This window comes from Oncorhynchus mykiss, chromosome 21 (genome assembly GCF_057628025.1).
Source record: "Oncorhynchus mykiss isolate SJ-2025 chromosome 21, ASM5762802v1, whole genome shotgun sequence".
NCBI classification, from domain to species: domain Eukaryota; kingdom Metazoa; phylum Chordata; class Actinopteri; order Salmoniformes; family Salmonidae; genus Oncorhynchus; species Oncorhynchus mykiss.
In genome coordinates this window covers 8529764-8550694 of record NC_143042.1, presented here as the reverse complement: position 1 = coordinate 8550694, position 20931 = coordinate 8529764, and the positions used below count along the sequence as shown (strand labels likewise).

At 46.4% G+C, this 20931-nt stretch overlaps 1 protein-coding gene and 1 long non-coding RNA gene across 2 annotated transcripts in view; one reads left to right on the top strand and one right to left on the bottom strand.

The window, feature by feature from the left end:
• The window catches only part of LOC110499879 (staphylococcal nuclease domain-containing protein 1), a 319253-nt gene that overhangs the window by 49626 nt on the left and 248696 nt on the right, over window positions 1–20931 (bottom strand). Inside the window, exon 19 of the mRNA XM_090213660.1 lies at window positions 943–1069. Within this exon, the coding sequence (XP_090069786.1) occupies window positions 943–1069 (127 nt within the window). The remainder of the gene's footprint in view (window positions 1–942; window positions 1070–20931) is intronic.
• LOC149972966 (uncharacterized) overlaps window positions 8736–20931 on the top strand; it is a 280595-nt gene continuing 268399 nt past the window's right edge. The window contains exons 1-2 of the long non-coding RNA XR_016490132.1: window positions 8736–8820; window positions 9189–9250. This is a non-coding gene — a long non-coding RNA (uncharacterized LOC149972966). The remainder of the gene's footprint in view (window positions 8821–9188; window positions 9251–20931) is intronic.

The window sequence follows — 20931 nt, the reverse complement described above, 5'->3', positions numbered from 1 at the left end:
TATCAGTTGCTCTAATACGATCCTCTAATGTACATTTTGGCTGAACCCAAACGCCAACTATTAGCCCCGACTTGGGCACTAGTCATAAGGAAAGGGGATGGATTGGGCACTAGTCATAAGGAAAAGGGATTGATTGGGCACTAGTCATAAGGAAAGGGGATTGATTGGGCCCTAGTCATAAGGAAAAGGGATTGATTGGGCACTAGTCATAAGGAAAGGGGATTGATTGGGCACTAGTCATAAGGAAAGGGGATGGATTGGGCACTAGTCATAAGGAAAGGGGATGGATTGGGCACTAGTCATAAGGAAAGGGGATGGATTGGGCACTAGTCATAAGGAAAGGGGATGGATTGGGCACTAGTCATAAGGAAAAGGGATTGATTGGGCACTAGTCATAAGGAAAGGGGATGGATTGGGCACTAGTCATAAGGAAAGGGGATGGATTGGGCACTAGTCATAAGGAAAGGGGATGGATTGGGCACTAGTCATAAGGAAAAGGGATTGATTGGGCACTAGTCATAAGGAAAGGGGATTGATTGGGCCCTAGTCATAAGGAAAAGGGATTGATTGGGCACTAGTCATAAGGAAAGGGGATTGATTGGGCACTAGTCATAAGGAAAAGGGATTGATTGGGCACTAGTCATAAGGAAAAGGGATTGATTGGGCACTAGTCATAAGGAAAGGGGATTGATTGGGCACTAGTCATAAGGAAAGGGGATGGATTGGGCACTAGTCATAAGGAAAGGGGATTGATTGGGCACTAGTCATAAGGAAAGGGGATGGATTGGGCACTAGTCATAAGGAAAAGGGATTGATTGTTGGACCAATAGCTCTCTCTAACAGAAAGATCAGTTCCATGACCTCAACATAGGGTTAGGTATTGTACTACACATTAAAATGGAGACATTGCAGCACCATGTGACAGAAAGATAAAACACGTACCACTCTCCGTCCGCGGAGAAATTGGCGATGCAGTAGTCCCCTCGGCGGGCAGCGTACGAGCCTTCCACTGGGGGCTGGGCGGCGATCTCTGCCCTCATGGTCTCCATCAGGTTCTCCAGCTGGGTGCCTGAGGGGCGGGGAGAGAGAGGGAAGAGGAGGAGGAGGAGCATGGACTGCTTCACTTTTGGTCTCTGTTTGAATACATTGAGTCCATTCCTGTTAGCATAGAGCCTGGTTGGATTACTTTGTAAGTAAATGTAAAGTACGCATCTCTTCCTTGCAGTAATCTCTGATCTACCATGATTGGATAGGTGAAAGTGATGTTTCCACTACAATGCTTTGACCAATAACGTCACATTAAATCAGTGATTTGTCCAAGGACAAGCGATAGGTGACAGGGAGACATTTTCAATGTCTACAAACAGGCCCTTTGACTAGATGCCAACGGCATTAGTATTTGGCTCATATCCCTTGTATCACTGTTGAGCCATACAGCGCTCTGCCCCAAAATGGACGCCCGATCGCAGTAACCACCATGGGGAAATTGGTCACCTCCGTTTCCTGTAGTAATTATCACCGCATTAGCACCATGTCACAAATACTAAATAATCCTATTTCTACTAGCCTTCCCATCAGTGGAGACAGTCATAACCAAAACAGCATGAGTAAAAAGACTGAGCTCTGTGACGTGTCTACCAGTCACCAACCCATTATCCTGTATGGGAGAACTATTAGGTGGAGATGCCAGAAAATGTGGAGGTGGATAATATCCATGTTTTGAAGAGGATGATAAGAGCGTCAGGCTGTGTGGATTCAGACTGCAATCACTAGTACAGTGATGTGCGCTCAGCAGTAACAAATGGCTAGCTGTCACGGCTGATGGCTCGGAGTGTGTGTGAAGAAGTATGGGATGTGTGTGCGTGCGTGTGTGAGAGAGAGTGTAGATCGCTTACTCCAGCTAGTTTAGCAAAGTGCCCGTGTTGAAATTACATGGTGATTTGTTGACAACCTATTCCCATTGATTTCCCCTTGGGCCTTGGGCAATGTAACAACCAGGGCTATACACTGACTCAATAAAAAAAGAATGCCCCTTTGTCTGCACAGCAAGTGTGTGTGTGTGTGTGTGTGTGTGTGTGTGTGTGTGTGTGTGTGTGTAGGTGTGTGTGTGCGGAGGGGGGGCTGGTCATGGAAACATTCTCAACGATTGATGAAAAAAAGTCATTATTTCGAAGATGGCAGAGAAAAGCAGCACTAAAAGCAAGCAGACAATGCTATAATTGCTAGTAATGAACATGCTACACCACCCATAACACATAGAGGACTTGTGGTCGCTTCCCTTTGATGTGAGCCAGGTTGATGGAAATGTTTCAGCATGTGCCCCGTGGGGATGGTGTCCGCCACACACACGCAGACGTTCACACACGCAGACGTTCACACACGCAGACGTTCACACACGCAGACGTTCACACACGCAGACGTTCACACACGCAGACGTTCACACACGCAGACGTTCACACACGCAGATGTTCACACACGCAAACACACACCAATCAGTGTAATCAGTGTAATCTGTATATAATCAGTATAATCAGTGTATTCAGTGTAATCTGTATATAATCAGTGTATTCAGTGTAATCTGTATATAATCAGTGTAATCTGTATGTAATCAGTGTTATCTGTATGTAATCAGTGTAATCTGCATGTAATCAGTGTAATCTGCATGTAATCAGTGTAATCTGTATGTAATCAGTGTAATCTGTATGTAATCCGTGTAATCGGTGTAATCCATGTAATCGGTGTAATCAGTGTAATCAGTGTAATCTGTATGTAATCAGTGTAATCTATATGTAATCAGTGTAATCTGTATGTAATCAGTGTAATCTGTATGTAATCAGTGTAATCTGTATATAATAAATGTAATCTGTGGCCCATGACCTTGAAGCGTTACGGAAATGTGACATGGAGGAGCTCCTCCACTGCATTACCAACACTACTGAACGGGGGAGGTGTGTGTGTGTGTATTGGAGGGAGGTGTGTGTGTGTGTGTATTGGAGGGAGGTGTGTGTGTGTGTGTATTGGAGGGAGGTGTGTGTGTGTGTGTGTATTGGAGGGAGGTGTGTGTGTGTGTGTATTGGAGGGAGGTGTGTGTGTGTATTGGAGGGAGGTGTGTGTGTGTATTGGAGGGAGGTGTGTGTGTGTATTGGAGGGAGGTGTGTGTGTGTGTGTGTATTGGAGGGAGGTGTGTGTGTGTGTGTGTATTGGAGGGAGGTGTGTGTGTGTGTGTATTGGAGGGAGGTGTGTGTGTGTGTATTGGAGGGAGGTGTGTGTGTGTGTATTGGAGGGAGGTGTGTGTGTGTATTGGAGGGAGGTGTGTGTGTGTGTGTATTGGAGGGAGGCGTGTGTGTGTGTGTGTATTGGAGGGAGGCGTGTGTGTGTATTGGAGGGAGGTGTGTGTGTGTATTGGAGGGAGGTGTGTGTGTGTGTATTGGAGGGAGGTGTGTGTGTGTGTATTGGAGGGAGGTGTGTGTGTGTGTATTGGAGGGAGGTGTGTGTGTGTATTGGAGGGAGGAGTGTGTGTGTGTATTGGAGGGAGAAGTGTGTGTGTGTGTGTGTGTGTGTGTGTGTGTGTGTGTGTGTGTGTGTGTGGGGGGGGGGGCAGCTTAATGTGTGTTGTGATCAAATAAACACCTCAAAGGCAAAGCCACATTAAAGGAACGAACAAGCCACATCCCTTCCTCCCTCCTCAACAGATCAGAGCTGTTATTGTGATGTTATTCCGGCCTGCATCAGAGCGTTTGTTTAAAAAACGAGGGAATATTAAAAGTTCAAAAGAGAGTGAGCAGCCAGCTAGCTCTTAGCCAGCTACCTTAACATGATGACATGTACGCTAAACAGGAGAGTGAAAACAGGAGGCTTGCAAGAGGGGGGAGGTAAGGTAAGAGGGGGAAGAGGTGGTGTGCGAGAGGAGGTGTGTGTTTGTTGTGGGGTTTGGGGAGAGGAACGTGGCGTTCACACTCCTTACTGCCCCATCCACTGGCACACTGATGGCTTATGACTACTGTTTGAGGGGAGCGAGGAGCGCACAGACACACACACACAAACACACGCTTGAGAGAGGCATCCTCAGTGTTTTGTAGGAGCAGCAGATTTAAGGAAACACATCAGATAAACAACCCTACCCCCCAACCCTCCCATCTATCCCACAGGTACAGCCCAGATCAACAACCCTACCACCCCAATACACCCATCTATCTCAGAGGTACAGCTCAGACAAACAACCCTACCCCCCCCCAACCCTCCCATCGGTACAACTCAGATCAACAACCCTACCCCCCATCTTTCCCAGAGGTACAGCTCAGATAAACAATCCTACCCCTCCAGCCCTCCCGTCTATGCCAGAGGTACAGCTCAGATCAACAACCCTACCTCCCCAAGCCTCCCATCTATCCCAGAGGTACAGCTCAGATCAACAACCCTAACCCCCCAACCCTCCCATCTATCCCAGAGGTACAGCTCAGATCAACAACCCTACCCCCCCAACTATCCCAGAGGTACAGCTTAGATCAACAACCCTACCCCCCCATCTATCCCAGAGGTACAGCTCAGATCAACAACCCTACCTCCTCAACCATCCTATCTATCCCAGAGGTACAGCTCGTGACGGCCGTGTTACCGTAGTAGCTCACCACGTTAGTGGTGTAGCTGCAGCTGTGCAGCGCTGTGGCCTGCCTGTCAGCGCTCCGGCTGCCGGCGGAAGATTTATTCATCTAATTAAAAAAGTTTGAGAGCGAGAGACTTCCTCCTTCCCCAGCCAGGAGTGGTAGTGGTAATGGTGTGCGTGTGCGTCTTTGCCTGGGTCGCGAGGCATGCTCCACTTTGGGCACGGAGAGATTTGATTAAATAATAAATAAGCTAAGAGGGAGTCCTCTCCAATCGCTATATAAAGCTTTAATGAAAACACTTCATTTAACCTAATTAATACCAGTGGCCTGGCATTACTGTGGAGGGGAAGGAACAGGAAGGAGGTAGGGTACAGAACACATGATGTAGCAGAGGCCTGGCATTACTGTGGAGGGGAAGGAACAGGAAGGAGGTAGGGTACAGAACACATGATGTAGCAGAGGACTGCCATTACTGTGGAGGGGAAGGTACAGGAAGGAGGTAGGTTACAGAACACATGATGTAGCAGAGGCCTGGCATTACTGTGGAGGGGAAGGAACAGGAAGGAGGTAGGGTACAGAACACATGATGTAGCAGAGGCCTGGCATTACTGTGGAGGGGAAGGAACAGGAAGGAGGTAGGGTACAGAACACATGATGTAGCAGAGGCCTGGCATTACTGTGGAGGGGAAGGAACAGGAAGGAGGTAGGGTACAGAACACATGATGTAGCAGAGGCCTGGCATTACTGTGGAGGGGAAGGAACAGGAAGGAGGTAGGGTACAGAACACATGATGTAGCAGAGGCCTGGCATTACTGTGGAGGGGAAGGTACAGGAAGGAGGTAGGGTACAGAACACATGATGTAGCAGAGGCCTGGCATTACTGTGGAGGGGAAGGTACAGGAAGGAGGTAGGGTACAGAACACATGATGTAGCAGAGGCCTGGCATTACTGTGGAGGGGAAGGTACAGGAAGGAGGTAGGGTACAGAACACATGATGTAGCAGAGGCCTGGCATTACTGTGGAGGGGAAGGTACAGGAAGGAGGTAGGGTACAGAACACATGATGTAGCAGAGGCCTGGCATTACTGTGGAGGGGAAGGTACAGGAAGGAGGTAGGGTACAGAACACATGATGTAGCAGAGGCCTGGCATTACTGTGGAGGGGAAGGTACAGGAAGGAGGTAGGGTACAGAACACATGATGTAGCAGAGGCCTGGCATTACTGTGGAGGGGAAGGTACAGGAAGGAGGTAGGGTACAGAACACATGATGTAGCAGAGGCCTGGCATTACTGTGGAGGGGAAGGTACAGGAAGGAGGTAGGGTACAGAACACATGATGTAGCAGAGGCCTGGCATTACTGTGGAGGGGAAGGTACAGGAAGGAGGTAGGGTACAGAACACATGATGTAGCAGAGGCCTGGCATTACTGTGGAGGGGAAGGTACAGGAAGGAGGTAGGGTACAGAACACATGATGTAGCAGAGGCCTGGCATTACTGTGGAGGGGAAGGTACAGGAAGGAGGTAGGGTACAGAACACATGATGTAGCAGAGGCCTGGCATTACTGTGGAGGGGAAGGTACAGGAAGGAGGTAGGGTACAGAACACATGATGAGATCGCTGTATGTACTCTATGCCAAAATAATTAAGGCCTGAAATACTGTGATGATAACCCACTTTGTACCGTTCAAGATCCACAATGTACACACAGCCAAAACACACAATGAGACTGAGTACACACTCGTAGACTAACACACAAAAAACATATTGGAGAGCACATCACATGCGCGCACACACCCCAAACGTGATAACTGTGATCTCTGTAGTATGCAACAGCCTTCACTTACACATACAGTGCCTTCGAAAAGCATCCAGACCCTGACTTTTTCCACGTTTTGTTATGTTACAGCCTTATTCTAAAATGGATTAAATCGTCTTTTCCCTCATCAACCCACAGGTGGACACAATGCAGCATAACGACAAAGCGAAAACAGGTTTACAGACATGTAAAATGTATGCAATAAAAATAACTGAAATATGACATTTACATAAGTATTCAGACCCTTTACTCAGGACTTTGATGAAGCACTTTTGGCAGAGATTACAGCATAGAGTCTTATTTGGTATGATGTTACAAGCTTGGCACAGCTGTACTTGGGGAGTTTCTCCCATTCTTCTCTGCAGATATTCTCAAGCTCTTGTCAGGTTGGATGGGGAGCGGGCATCACAGCTATTTTCATGTCTCTACAGAGATGTTCGATCGGGTTCAGGTCCAGACTCTTGCTGGGTCACTCAAGGACATTCAGAGATTTGTCTCAAAGCCACTCCTGCATTGTCTTGACTGTGTGCTTAGGGTCATTGTCCTGTTAGAAGGTGAACCTTTGCCCCAGTCTGAGGTTCTTGAGTGCTCTGGAGCAGGTTTTCATCAAGGATCTCTCTGTACTTTGCTCCCTTCCTCTTTGCTTTGATCCTGACTAGTCTCCCAGTCCCTGCCGCTGAACAACAGCCCCAAGGCTTGACACTGCCAAAACCATGTTTCACCGTAGGGGTAGTGCCAGGTTTCCACCAGACGTGATGCTTGGCATTCAGGCCAAAGAGTTCAATCTTGGTTTCATCAGACCAGAGAATCTTGTTTCTCATGGCCTGAGTCTCTTTAGGTGCCTTTTGGCAAACTCCAAGCGGGCTGTCATGTGCCTTTTACTGAGAAGTTGCTTCCGTCTGACCACTCTACCATAAAGGCCTAATTGGTGGAGTGCTGCAGAGATGGTTGTCCTTCTGGAAGGTTCTCCCATCTCCACAGATAAACTCTGGAGCTCTGTCAGATTGACCATTGGGTTCTTGGTCACTTCCCTGGCCAGGCCCTTCTGCCCTGATTGCTCAGTTTTCATAGAGCTGGCCGCCTGGACAAAGTCTTGGAGGTTCCAAAATTCTTCCATTTAAGAATAATGGAGTCTGTGCTCTTGGTGACCTTGTACGTTGCAGACATTTCTGTGCCTCAACACAATCCTGTCTCGGAGCTCTACGGTCAATCTCTTCCACCTCATGGCTTGGTTTTTGCTCTGACATACACTGCCAACTGTGGGACCTTATATAGACAGATGTGTGCCTTTACAAATCATGTCCAATCAATTGAATTTACCACAGGTGGACTCCAACCAAGTTGTAAAAACATCTTAAGGATGATCAATGGAAACATGGAACAGGAACTCAAAGGGTCTGAATACTTATGTAAATAAGGTACAGTTGAAGTCAGAAGTTTACATACACATAGGTTGGAGTCATTAAAACTTGTTTTTCAACCACTCCACAAATGTCTTGTTAACAAACTATAGTTTTGGCAAGTCGGTTAGGACATCTACTTTGTGCATGACAAGTAATTTTTCCAACAATTGTTTACAGACATATTATTTCACTCATAATTCACTGTATCACAATTCCAGTGGGTCAGAAGTTTACATACACTAAGTTGACTGTGCCTTTAACCAGTTAGAGCTCTAGGGGCGCTATTTCATTTTTGGATAAAAAACGTTCCCGTTTTAAGCGCGATATTTTGTCACGAAAAGATGCTCGACTATGCATATTCTTGACAGTTTTGGAAAGAAAACACTCTGAAGTTTCAGAATCTGCAAAGATTTTGTCTGTAAGTGCCCCAGAACTCATTCTACAGGCGAAACCAAGATGATGCATCACCCAGGAATTAGCAGAATTTCTGAAGCTCTGTTTTCCATTCTCTCCTTATATAGCTGTGATTGCGCAACGAATGAGCCTACACTTTCTGTCGTTCGCCCAAGGTCTTAGCAGCATTGTGACGTATTTGTAGGCATATCATTGGAAGATTGGCCATAAGAGACTACATTTTCCAGAGGTCCGCCCGGTGTCCTTTGTCTAAATTTGTGCGTAATCTTCAGGTGCGGGCATTTTCTCCTGGGATTCAGGAGAGAAAGCATGTGTCCAAGAACGATGTATCAATGAAGAGATATGTGAAAAACACCTTGAGGATTGATTCTAAACAACGTTTGCCATGTTTTCAGTCGATATTATGGAGTTAATTTGGAAAAAAGTTTGCGTTTTGAGGACTGAATTTATGGATTTTTTTTGGTAGCCAAATGTGATGTATAAAACGGAGCTATTTCTAATACACAAGGAATCTTTTTGGAAAAACTGAGCATCTGCTATCTAACTGAGAGTATCCTCATTGAAAACATCAGAAGTTCTTCAAAGGTAAATGATTTTATTTGAAGGCTTTTATGTTTTTGTTAATGTTGCGTGCTGGATGCTAACGCTAATGCTAACGCTAAATGCTAACGCGAAATGCTAACTCTAGCTAGCTACTTTTACACAAATGATTGTTTTCCTATGGTTGAGAAGCATATTTTGAAAATCTGAGATGACAGTGTTGTTTACAAAAGGCTAAGCTTGAGAGATGGCATATTTATTTCATTTCATTTGCGATTTTCATAAATAGTTAACGTTGTGTTATGCTAATGAGCTTGCTGATAGATTTACACAATCCTGGATACAGGGTTTTTTTCATAGCTAAACGTGACGCAGAAAACGGAGCGATTTGTCCTAAACAAATAATCTTTCAGGAAAAACTGAACATTTGCTATCTGAGAGTCTCCTCATTGAAAACATCTGAAGTTCTTCAAAGGTAAATGATTTTTTTGAATGCTTTTCTGTTTTTTTGTGTAAATGTTGCCAGCTGAATGCTAATGCTAAATGCTACGTTAGCCATCAATACTGTTACACAAATGCTTGTTTTGCAATGGTTGAGAAGCATATTTTGAAAATCTGAGATGACAGTGTTGTTAACAAAAGGCTAAGCTTGAGAGCTAGCATATTTATTTCATTTCATTTGCGATTTTCATGAATAGTTAACGTTGCGTTATGGTAATGAGCTTGAGTCTGTATTCACGAACCCGGATCCGGGATGGGGAGATCAGAAAGGTTAAACAGCTTGGAAAATTCCAGAAAATTATGCCATGGCTTTAGATGCTTCTGATAGGCTAATTGACATTGTTTTAGTCAATTGGAGGTGTGCATGTGGATGTATTTCAAGACCTACCTTCAAACTCAGTGCCTCTTTGCTTGACATCATGTGAAAATCAAAACAAATCAGCCAAGACCTCAGAAGAAAAAATTGTAGACCTCCACAAGCCTGGTTCATTCTTGGGAGAAATTTCCAAACGCCTGAAGGTACCAGGTTCATCTGTACAAACAATAGTATGCAGGTATAAACACCATGGGACCACGCAGCCGTCATACCGCTCAGGAAGGAGACGCGTCGTCTCCGAAAGGTTGAACGTACTTTGGTGTGAAAAGGGCAAATCAATCCCAGAACAACAGAAAATGATCTTGAGAAGATGCTGTAGGAAACAGGTACAAAAGTATCTATATCCACAGTAAAATTAGTCCTATATCATTACAACCTGAAAGGCCACTCAGCAAGGAAGAAGTCACTGCCCCAAAACTGCCATAAAAAGCCAGACTACGGGTTGCAACTGCACATGGGGACAAAGATGGTTATTTTTGGAGAAATGTCCTCTGGTCTGATGAAACAAAAATATAACTTTTTGGCCATAATGACAATCGTTATGTTTGGAGGAAAAAGGGGGATACTTGCAAGCCGAAGAACACCATCCCAACCGTGAAGCACGGGGATGGCAGCATCATCCAGCATCATCATGTGGGGGTGATTTGCTGCAGGAGGGACTGGTGCACTTCACAAAATAGATGGCATCACCAGGAAGGAAAATGATGTGGATATATTGAAGCAACATCTCAAGACATCAGTCAGGAAGTTAAAGCTTGGTCACAAATGGGTCTTCCAAATGGACAATGACCCCAAGCATACTTCCAAAGTTGTGGCAAAATGGGTTAAAGACAACAAAGTCAAGGTACTGGAGTGGCCATCACAAAGCCCTGACCTCAATCACATAGCAAATTTGTGGGCAGATCTGAAAAAGCGTATGCGAGCAAGGAGGCCTACAAACCTGACTCAGTTACACCAGCTCTGTCAGGAGGAATGAGCCAAAATTCACCTAATTTATTGTGGGAAGCTTGTGGAATGCTACCCGAAGAGTTTGACCCAAGTTAAACAATTTAAAGGCAATGCCACCAAATACTAATTCAGTGTATGTAAACTTCTGAACCACTGGGAATGTGATGAAAGAAATAAAAGCTGAAACAAATCATTCTCGTGACTATTTTTCTCACATTTCGCATTTTTAAAATAAAGCGGTGATCCTGACTGACCTAAGACAGGACATTTTATTAAGATTAAATGTCAGGAATTGTGAAAAAAAAGTTAAAATATATTTGGCTCAGGTGTATGTAAGCTTCCAACTTCAACTGTGTGTTTTTTTTTATTTAACACATTTGCAAAAATGTCTAAACCCGTTTTCGCTTGGTCACTATGGGGTATTATGTGTAGATTGATGAGGAAACAAATTCATTCAATCCATTTTAGAATAAGGCTGTAACGTGGAAAAGGGAAGGGGTCTGAATACTTTCCGAAGGCACTGTAGGCTATGCTACATCCTATCCTATGAAAATCAGGGCAAGCACACAAACCCAAGAGTGGCTGGTGTGCTCATAAAACACCAATGTTAACTCTACCTTACATGTTCTCCTATGGGATCCATCCTCAAGGCCAGTGTCCTCATATAATACCAGTGGGGTTTAAAGCCATCCATTAGGACATATGGCCGAGGTTACATAAGGAACAGTAGATCAGTACACGGCCGACAGCATCCCAAATGGCACCATATTCCTTATGTAGTGCCCTATGGGCCCTGGTTAAAAGTAGTGCACTATGTAGGGAATAGGGTAACATATGGGAAGCAGTCATCTCTATGGATCACTGATTTCCCAGTGTAATTTCACTACTTGGTAGAAGCCTTAGATTCCCTCTAATTACAGTCGGGTCAGATTGCGTCAGACACTGTACATCTAATGTCTCTCACTCTGAAGGTGGATGTGGAGGATAAAGACGTTGGTTAGTGAGAAGGAACAGGGACCGTGTCTGTTACAGTGAACCTGCAGTCATGTTGATATTGACCAATGAGATGGTTATGTTTCTTGGTGATGGTTGTAGGCTGTTCACAGAGAGGACTTAGTGCACACATACATAGCATAGCAAACACACACACACACCCACCACCACCACCCACCCACACACACACATACATAGCATAGCAAACACACACACACCCCCCGCCACCACCACCCACACACACACACTTCAATCCTTCTTCATTTCAAGTGCCATCCTGATTTAGTGGTGAACTTAAGCCTCTTAACTATTACATATTTCTCTGTGGTTTTGCTATCCATTATATAACACACACACACCACAGGGCCAGGTGAGAGAGAACGATGACACTTGGTATTAGATTCAGCATGCAGCGCTGGGGTTCTGCAGCATTAGAATCTCCCTACCTACTGCCAGTCAGTTTATGGCTGGTCATTTGCTGTGTGTGCAGGCATCTTGGCCCAGGGTGACCTGTAGTGGAGGGCACTGCTTTATTACACACATCTATGCATGCAGATTCCCTTCCAGGTGTAGGCTTGGGCGGTAATGCACACACAAGGGAATGGGAAAGCGCTCACGCTCACACACGCACACACAGAGTGAGAGAGGAACGAAGACAAATACACTAGCACTCTCAGGCAAGCATAGACACACACAGAGAGAGAGAGGAATGAAGACACATTCATTAGCACTCTGGCAAGCATAGATGCGCACCCCCCCCCCCCCCACACACACAGGTAAAGTGTTCCTTTTTTCAGCTTGAAAGAACATAATTCCAACCCAACCGATGTGTAAAAAACATAAAACAGCCTACATCTCCCCATGTCTGTTTGCACACACTGCCGAGAAATGTAAAGATAAACCCTGTGAGTGTCCAGTGAACCGACGCCTACGGTTGGTTTCCCGCCTTCAGAAACCCAGAGAGATCTGCAACATGCATCTCTGGCAAATCCAAATCAGGCTAGGAGAAATACCAGGAGACGTATGTAGTAAGGAGAGTCCCAGTTCCCAATTCCACGTTGGTTTGAAGAAAAGAAAAAACAGACAAATCTATGAATTTGCAGTCTCAGTGTAAGAGGCTAATGGGTCTCCAGTGTGACAGGCCTCGCTTTGTGTATTGGCTAGTGAGCAAAAGCACTGATCCACATAAAGTGAAGACTGTTCCAGATCTCTTTTCTCCTCCTTCCCTCTCTTTTCTCTCACTCTGTTCTGTAATTTGTTGATGCACCATTATGGCTGCAGCTGTTGGTAAATCATATGTAATTACATTGTAAATGCCCCGCGTGGAACGGAGAAAGCGATTAGGCTTTAGAGAAGAGAAAATGATTTTAGTTGGGGTTGATTAAAATGGCATTTGGCTGTGGTGTGGCGAATGAGGCGTACTAGAGGAAAGAAAACAAAAAGCAATGAAAACACTGGATCATGTTGTCCTCTGCACTCGACCGAAGGCCACGCGGAATCCTATTTGACCAAATCATTACCATCAACAACGGAAATCATCCCATCCAGAATGAAACAGAAGACCAGAGAACAGATTAAAGAATCACTGATAAATGGTTACTAAAAAGCTGGGATAATTCCAATTCCCTTCCCAAATGAAGAAATTAAACACAAAATCACTGTTAAGCATTTTCCAAATGATGCAGAAACTCTAATTCAGGACACCCAAAGAGAGAAAAAGGGGAACAGAAAACCAAGAACAGGAGAAGCGCAGAAAGAGGCAACATTTCACCAGCTGTAATCAGCTCAATATTCAAATGTATGAGATGCACACAGCGGCATCTAGAAAGGAGCACACCCAGGGAAATGTGTAACTAACCTAAAAACAACACTTATTCTGGGAGGTCTCAGAAGACTCTCATTTCCATTTAGTACATGTTGTTCCCGGCGTCTTTATCAGATCTGCTATATAGGCACTGGTGTCTGAACTAGCTTATATTAGCAGTTGTAACGCTGCCGCTTCTGATGTGTGCATACGGTGTGTGTGAATGTGTGTGTGCACGGGCAGTCTGAATGATGACACCGGGCTGAGGCACACAGTGCTAACTCTACCTGCTAGTTTGGCCTGTTAAATATGCATGAGGTTTGGACAGGCTTCATCCTCTGGGGGGGACGGCGGCTTGTGTTAAAGAACTTCCAGGTGGGAACGGGAACAACACTGCTGATTACACACACACACACACACACACACACACACACACACTGATAACAGACAACCTACCCCAACACAGACAAAGGAGGTACTGGAGATGCAGGGGGAAAGATAAAATGGCTTTATGGGGAGCAATTCACTCCTCTTTTGGGCACCAGTTGGGAGAAAGTGTCGACAGCCGCTGTGCGTGGAGCGAGGCCGCCATAAAAAAACAAATGATGGCAGAGCCTCACTAATGCCCACTCTGCCTGTGGAAGAGCATTTCAGAGTCGCATCGCACAGCACACTCTCCCCCTCTCAATCTTTCTCTCCCCCTCCTGGCAGTCGGAGAGGGGGCCCTCTCCACCAAATTACAGTTTCTGTCATTTGAAAGCCCAGAAGAGACAAAGGAGGCAGCATCTGTGACTTTTCTCCTGCGCTCTACACTCCCATTGAGGCCTGTCGAGTGAGGCTAATGTGGATTTTCACCCAATATGCCCGGGTGCGGTGCGGCATTGGGAGGGTTCACCTGTACTTGTAGTTAGGAGGAGAAGCGTGTAAGTGGGTTCGTTGCCAAGAGAAGAGCGATTCACTGCCACATAAGGTAACCAGCGTTGACTTTCTGGTTACTAGTGAAACCAGAGCACTAAGACCAAGAGCAAGCCAGATTGGGTCTTGCTCCCTCCAAAATACACCCCTCAGAACAAACCGTGCTACAGCTGAGCAGACAGGTGATCTGACCTTCCAATCTTCAGTTCCATTCAAATTCAACAATGAATGCCTTCGCGGTAAAGCTCATCTGAGGACCTCTAAATATTGCATCATCCGGCACGGTGGTGGGGAGTTAAGAAAACAAATCAAACTTGCAGTGTCTGCTTTTCTTCCTGCTTGAGTATGTTGTTGCTTTCTACAGCCGTGACCTCTGCAGTTTGTGTGGAGTGTCACCGCAGCTGTTAACAGACCAGCTGAAGAGAAACAAGACGTAGTTCAGCACGACTGAAGAATATAGACCCGGTGAAACAAGGACGGCCTAGAGATGTGAGGATAAAATCATGACCATGACAAACTACTGCCCCCTCTAGGATGACCGTGTCCTCAAAAGACAGAGGCCAGCGGTAGGCGGGGGAAACAAAGAGCCACCCTCTACAGAGGATCACATGGGAACGGGGACTTGCTTATGTGCACGGAGCTTTATCCAGCCATCTTCCGTCCGCATTAAGCAGGGTCGTGTTCATTTGAGCACACAATGGAAAACATTTTCAAACATTTCGCAACTGAACACAAAAAATGTGCATTTCGCATTGGCCTTTTTCAATCCGTTTTTATTACATTTGGTGCCTAATGAACACGGTCCAGGAGTGGAGAGCTGTTTCTAAGATGGTCCTAGTTCGCTGCTTCACATTAAGGCCTGGTTAGAGCCCCCTGCATTCCCTTTCGGACAGATCGATAGAGAATGTCCTCTTATTGACATCAATACTGGCAAATGCTAATGGCCTGGCACACCAGTGTTACGAGGCTCCCCATTGACTGCTCCTAAAAACAATGTGTGCCGTCACACGTTAAGGCACTCCACAGTGGCGGACAGTTCTGGGGCATTGGGACCTTTAAAAACCCCTAGGATTTCACCGAATGAGGGGAACATTTGAGAAAGAGAGAGCGAGAGACCTAGCGAGAGGTGAGAGTGAGACATAAGGAGAGAGAATGAGAAAAACTAGAAGACAGAGACCAAACCACAGAGCACAAGGAACAAGAGGGAGAAAGATAGACTTAGCAACAGAACAAGAGAGAGATTGAATACCAGCATGATAGTAGGAAGGAGTGTGACTGAGTGGTGTTCCAGCATCATTAGGTGGAGAACAGCTGTTGGGTGTAATGGTAGAATGTGAATAATGTGGACAGAGTGGCACCTGGTTGGGGGAACCACCACTCATTTGAAGGCTGTACCACTGTCAGCTCTTAGCTCCTAACTCTGGTCTGGTCTGGACTAGGCTGTACCGCTGTCAGCTCTTAGCTACTAACTCTGGTCTGGACTGGTCTAGGCTGTACCGCTGTCAGCTCTTAGCTCCTAACTCTGGTCTGGTCTAGGCTGTACCGCTGACAGCTCTTAGCTCCTAACTCTGGTCTGGTCTGGTCTAGGCTGTACCGCTGACAGCTCTTAGCTCCTAACTCTGGTCTGGTCTGGACTAGGCTGTACCGCTGTCAGCTCTTAGCTCCTAACTCTGGTCTGGTCTAGGCTGTACCGCTGACAGCTCTTAGCTCCTAACTCTGGTCTGGTCTGGACTAGGCTGTACCGCTATCAGCTCTTAGCTCCTAACTCTGGTCTGGTCTAGGCTGTACCGCTGACAGCTCTTAGCTCCTAACTCTGGTCTGGTCTGGTCTAGGCTGTACCGCTGTCCGCTCTTAGCTCCTAACTAAATCACATCAAATTTTATTTGTCACATACACATGGTTAGCAGATGTTAATGCGAGTGTAGCGAAATGCTTTTGCTTCTAGTTCCGACAATGCAGTAATAACCAACAAGTAATCTAACTAACAATTCCAAAACTACTGTCTTGTACACAGTGTAAGGGGATGAAGAATATGTACATAAGGATATATGAATGAGTGATGGTACAGGGCAGCATAGGCAAGATACAGTAGATGGTATCGAGTACAGTATATACATATGAGATGAGTATGTAAACAAAGTGGCATAGTTAAAGTGGCTAATGATACATGTATTACATAAGGATGCAGTCGATGATATAGAGTACAGTATATACGTATGCATATGAGATGAATAATGTAGGGTAAGGGTAACATTATATAAGGTAGCATTGTTTAAAGTGGCTAGTGATATATTTACATCATTTCCCATCAATTCCCATTATTAAAGTGGCTGGAGTTGAGTCAGTGTCAATGTCAGTGTGTTGGCAGCAGCCACTCAATGTTAGTGGTGGCTGTTTAACAGTCTGATGGCCTTGAGATTGAAAAACAGCTTCTGTCTCTCGGTCCCAGCTTTGATGCACCTGTACTGATCTCGCCTTCTGGATGATAGCGGGGTGAACAGGCAGTGGCTCGGGTGGTTGATGTCCTTTATGATCTTTATGGCCTTCCTGTAACATCGGGTGGTGTAGGTGTCCTGGAGGGCAGGTAGTTTGCCCCCGGTGATGCGTTGTGCAGACCTCACTACCCTCTGGAGAGCCTTACGGTTGAGGGCGGAGCAGTTGCCGTACCAGGCGGTGATACAGCCCGCCAGGATGCTCTCGATTGTGCATCTGTAGAAGTTTGTGAGTGCTTTTGGTGACAAGCTGAATTTCTTCAGCCTCCTGAGGTTGAAGAGGTGCTGCTGCGCCTTCTTCACGATGCTGTCTGTGTGAGTGGACCAATTCAGTTTGTCTGTGATGTGTATGCCGAGTAACTTAAAACTTGCTACACTCCCCACTACTGTTCCATCGATGTGGATAGGGGGGTGTTCCCTCTGCTGTTTCCTGAAGTCCACAATCATCTCCTTAGTTTTGTTGACGTTGAGTGTGAGGTTATTTTCCTTACACCACACTCCGAGGGCCCTCATCTCCTCCCTGTAGGCCGTCTCGTCGTTGTTGGTAATCAAGCCTACCACTGTTGTGTCGTCCGCAAACTTGATGATTGAGTTGGAGGAGTGCGTGGCCACGCAGTCGTGGGTGAACAGGGAGTACAGGAGAGGGCTCAGAACGCACCCTTGTGGGGCCCCAGTGTTGAGGATCAGCGGGGAGGAGATGTTGTTGCCTACCCTCACCACCTGGGGGCGGCCCGTCAGGAAGTCCAGTACCCAGTTGCACAGGGCGGGGTCGAGACCCAGGGTCTCGAGCTTGATGACGAGCTTGGAGGGTACTATGGTGTTGAATGCCGAGCTGTAGTCGATGAACAGCATTCTCACATAGGTATTCCTCTTGTCCAGATGGGTTAGGGCAGTGTGCAGTGTGGTTGAGATTGCATCGTCTGTGGACCTATTTGGGCGGTAAGCAAATTGGAGTGGGTCTAGGGTGTCAGGTAGGGTGGAGGTGATATGGTCCTTGACTAGTCTCTCAAAGCACTTCATGATGACGGAAGTGAGTGCTACGGGGCGGTAGTCGTTTAGCTCAGTTACCTTAGCTTTCTTGGGAACAGGAACAATGGTGGCCCTCTTGAAGCATGTGGGAACAGCAGACTGGTATAGGGATTGATTGAATATGTCCGTAAACACACCGGCCAGCTGGTCTGCGCATGCTCTGAGGGCGCGGCTGGGGATGCCGTCTGGGCCTGCAGCCTTGCGAGGGTTAACACGTTTAAATGTCTTACTCACCTCGGCTGCAGTGAAGGAGAGACCGCATGTTTTCGTTGCAGGCCGTGTCAGTGGCACTGTATTGTCCTCAAAGCGGGCAAAAAAGTTATTTAGTCTGCCTGGGAGCAAGACATCCTGGTCCGTGACTGGGCTGGATTTCTTCTTGTAGTCCGTGATTGACTGTAGACCCTGCCACATGCCTCTTGTGTCTGAGCCGTTGAATTGAGATTCTACTTTGTCTCTGTACTGACGCTTAGCTTGTTTGATAGCCTTGCGGAGGGAATAGCTGCACTGTTTGTATTCGGTCATGTTACCAGACACCTTGCCCTGATTAAAAGCAGTGGTTCGCGCTTTCAGTTTCACGCGAATGCTGCCATCAATCCACGGTTTCTGGTTAGGGAATGTTTTAATCGTTGCTATGGGAACGACATCTTTAACGCACGTTCTAATGAACTCGCACACCGAATCAGCGTATTCGTCAATATTGTTATCTGACGCAATACGAAACATATCCCAGTCCACGTGATGGAAGCAGTCTTGGAGTGTGGAGTCAGCTTGGTCGGACCAGCGTTGGACAGACCTCAGCGTGGGAGCCTCTTGTTTTAGTTTCTGTCTGTAGGCAGGGATCAACAAAATGGAGTCGTGGTCAGCTTTTCCGAAAGGGGGGCGGGGCAGGGCCTTATATGCGTCGCGGAAGTTAGAGTAACAATGATCCAAGGTTTTACCACCCCTGGTTGCGCAATCGATATGCTGATAAAATTTAGGGAGTCTTGTTTTCAGATTAGCCTTGTTAAAATCCCCAGCTACAATGAATGCAGCCTCCGGATAAATGGTTTCCAGTTTGCAAAGAGTTAAATAAAGTTCGTTCAGAGCCATCGATGTGTCTGCTTGGGGGGGGATATATACGGCTGTGATTATAATCGAAGAGAATTCTCTTGGTAGATAATGCGGTCTACATTTGATTGTGAGGAATTCTAAATCAGGTGAACAGAAGGATTTGAGTTCTTGTATGTTTCTTTCATCACACCATGTCTCGTTAGTCATGAGGCATACGCCCCCGCCACTCTTCTTACCAAAAAGATGTTTGTTTCTGTCGGCGCGATGCGTGGAGAAACCCTTTGGCTGCACCACCTCGGATAGCATCTCTCCAGTGAGCCATGTTTCGTGAAGCAAAGAACGTTACAGTCTCTGATGTCCCTCTGGAATGCTACCCTTGCTCGGATTTCATCAACCTTGTTGTCAAGAGACTGGACATTGGCAAGAAGAATGCTAGGGAGTGGTGCACGGTGTGCCCGTCTCCGGAGTCTGACCAGAAGACCGCCTCGTTTCCCTCTTTTTCTGAGTCGTTTTTTTGGGTCGCTGCATGGAGTCCGTTCCGTTGTCCTGTTTGTAAGGCAGAACACAGGATCCGCGTCGCGAAAAACATATTCTTGGTCGTACTGATGGTGAGTTGACGCTGATCTTATATTCAGTAGTTCTTCTCGACTGTATGTAATGAAACCTAAGATGACCTGGGGTACTAATGTAAGAAATTACACGTAAAAAAACAAAAAACTGCATAGTTTCCTAGGAACGCGAAGCGAGGCGGCCATCTCTGTCTCTGTCTGGTCTAGGCTGTACTGCTGTCAGCTCTTAGCTCCTAACTCTGGTCTGGTCTGGTCTAGGCTGTACCGCTGTCAGCTCCTAACTCTGGTCTGGTCTAGGCTGTACCGCTGTCAGCTCTTAGCTCCTAACACTGGTCTGGACTAGGCTGTACTGCTGTCAGCTCTTAGCTCCTAACACTGGTCTGGTCTAGGCTGTACTGCTGTCAGCTCTTAGCTCCTAACTCTGGTCTGGGCCAGGCTGAGGCTTGGTGGGCCTGAATCCCAGTCCTGGATGGTCTGATAGTGTAGCTCTCTTCATAAAAATCATTCTCAATGCTCTACAGTCATGGACAGGTAAAGAGGGCCAAGCTAGAGACAGAACATCCAAATATATTCTGTTAACACCCACAATCCCTAGGCTGCAAAACAGAGGAAAACCAACAGTGTTTTAGTAGCCTGTCACTTTTCTGTCTTTCGGTGTGTCCAAGGTCAGATATCTTATGCAGGTTCCCCTCAGAGTAATTACACAGTCTCAGGAGAGAGGGATGGGGAGAGAGAGAAGAGAGGGATGGGGAGAGAGAGAAGAGAGGGATGGGGAGAGAGAGGAGAGAGATGGGGAGAGGAAGAGAGGGATGGGGAGAGGGAGAGGGGGATGGGGAGAGGGAGAGGGGGATGGGGAGAGGGAGAGAGAGGGATAGGGGGAGAGGGAGAGAGAGGGATAGGGAGAGAGAAGGATAAGGAGAGAGAGGGATAGGGAGGGATAGGGAGAGAGAGGAGAGAGGGATAGGAAGAGGGAGAGAGAGGAGAGAGGGATAGGGAGAGGGAGAGAGAGGAGAGAGGGATAGGGAGAGGGAGAGAGAGGAGAGAGGGATAGGGAGAGAGAGGAGAGGGAGAGAGAGATGAAAAATGGAATGATATCTGTAACATTTCCCCAGACCGGAACATTCCTTTTCCAACTAATTCTACCACACGTTTACACACACACATTCTTTCGGTAATTAAATCTGACTAATAAAATGTTTTCTCACAAGCAAAACTGTCGCAACCGACCGATATTACTGTGCACTTTGCTTCACCGTTTAGGGACCATCAAGAGACATCAGGGAGCTTAAGAGAACATGAAAACACAGTCTACTATCTTCTCTTGGTATGTGAGACACAGTGACCACAGGCAGAGTATGAACAGAACCGAGCACAGTGGGAACTAAAGACAACGAGGAGTTTATTTACACTTTATAACAGTGCGTCTTCAACCCCTTTGAAAAAAGAGGAGGGTGAAACACGTCGGATTGATTCCCTTTG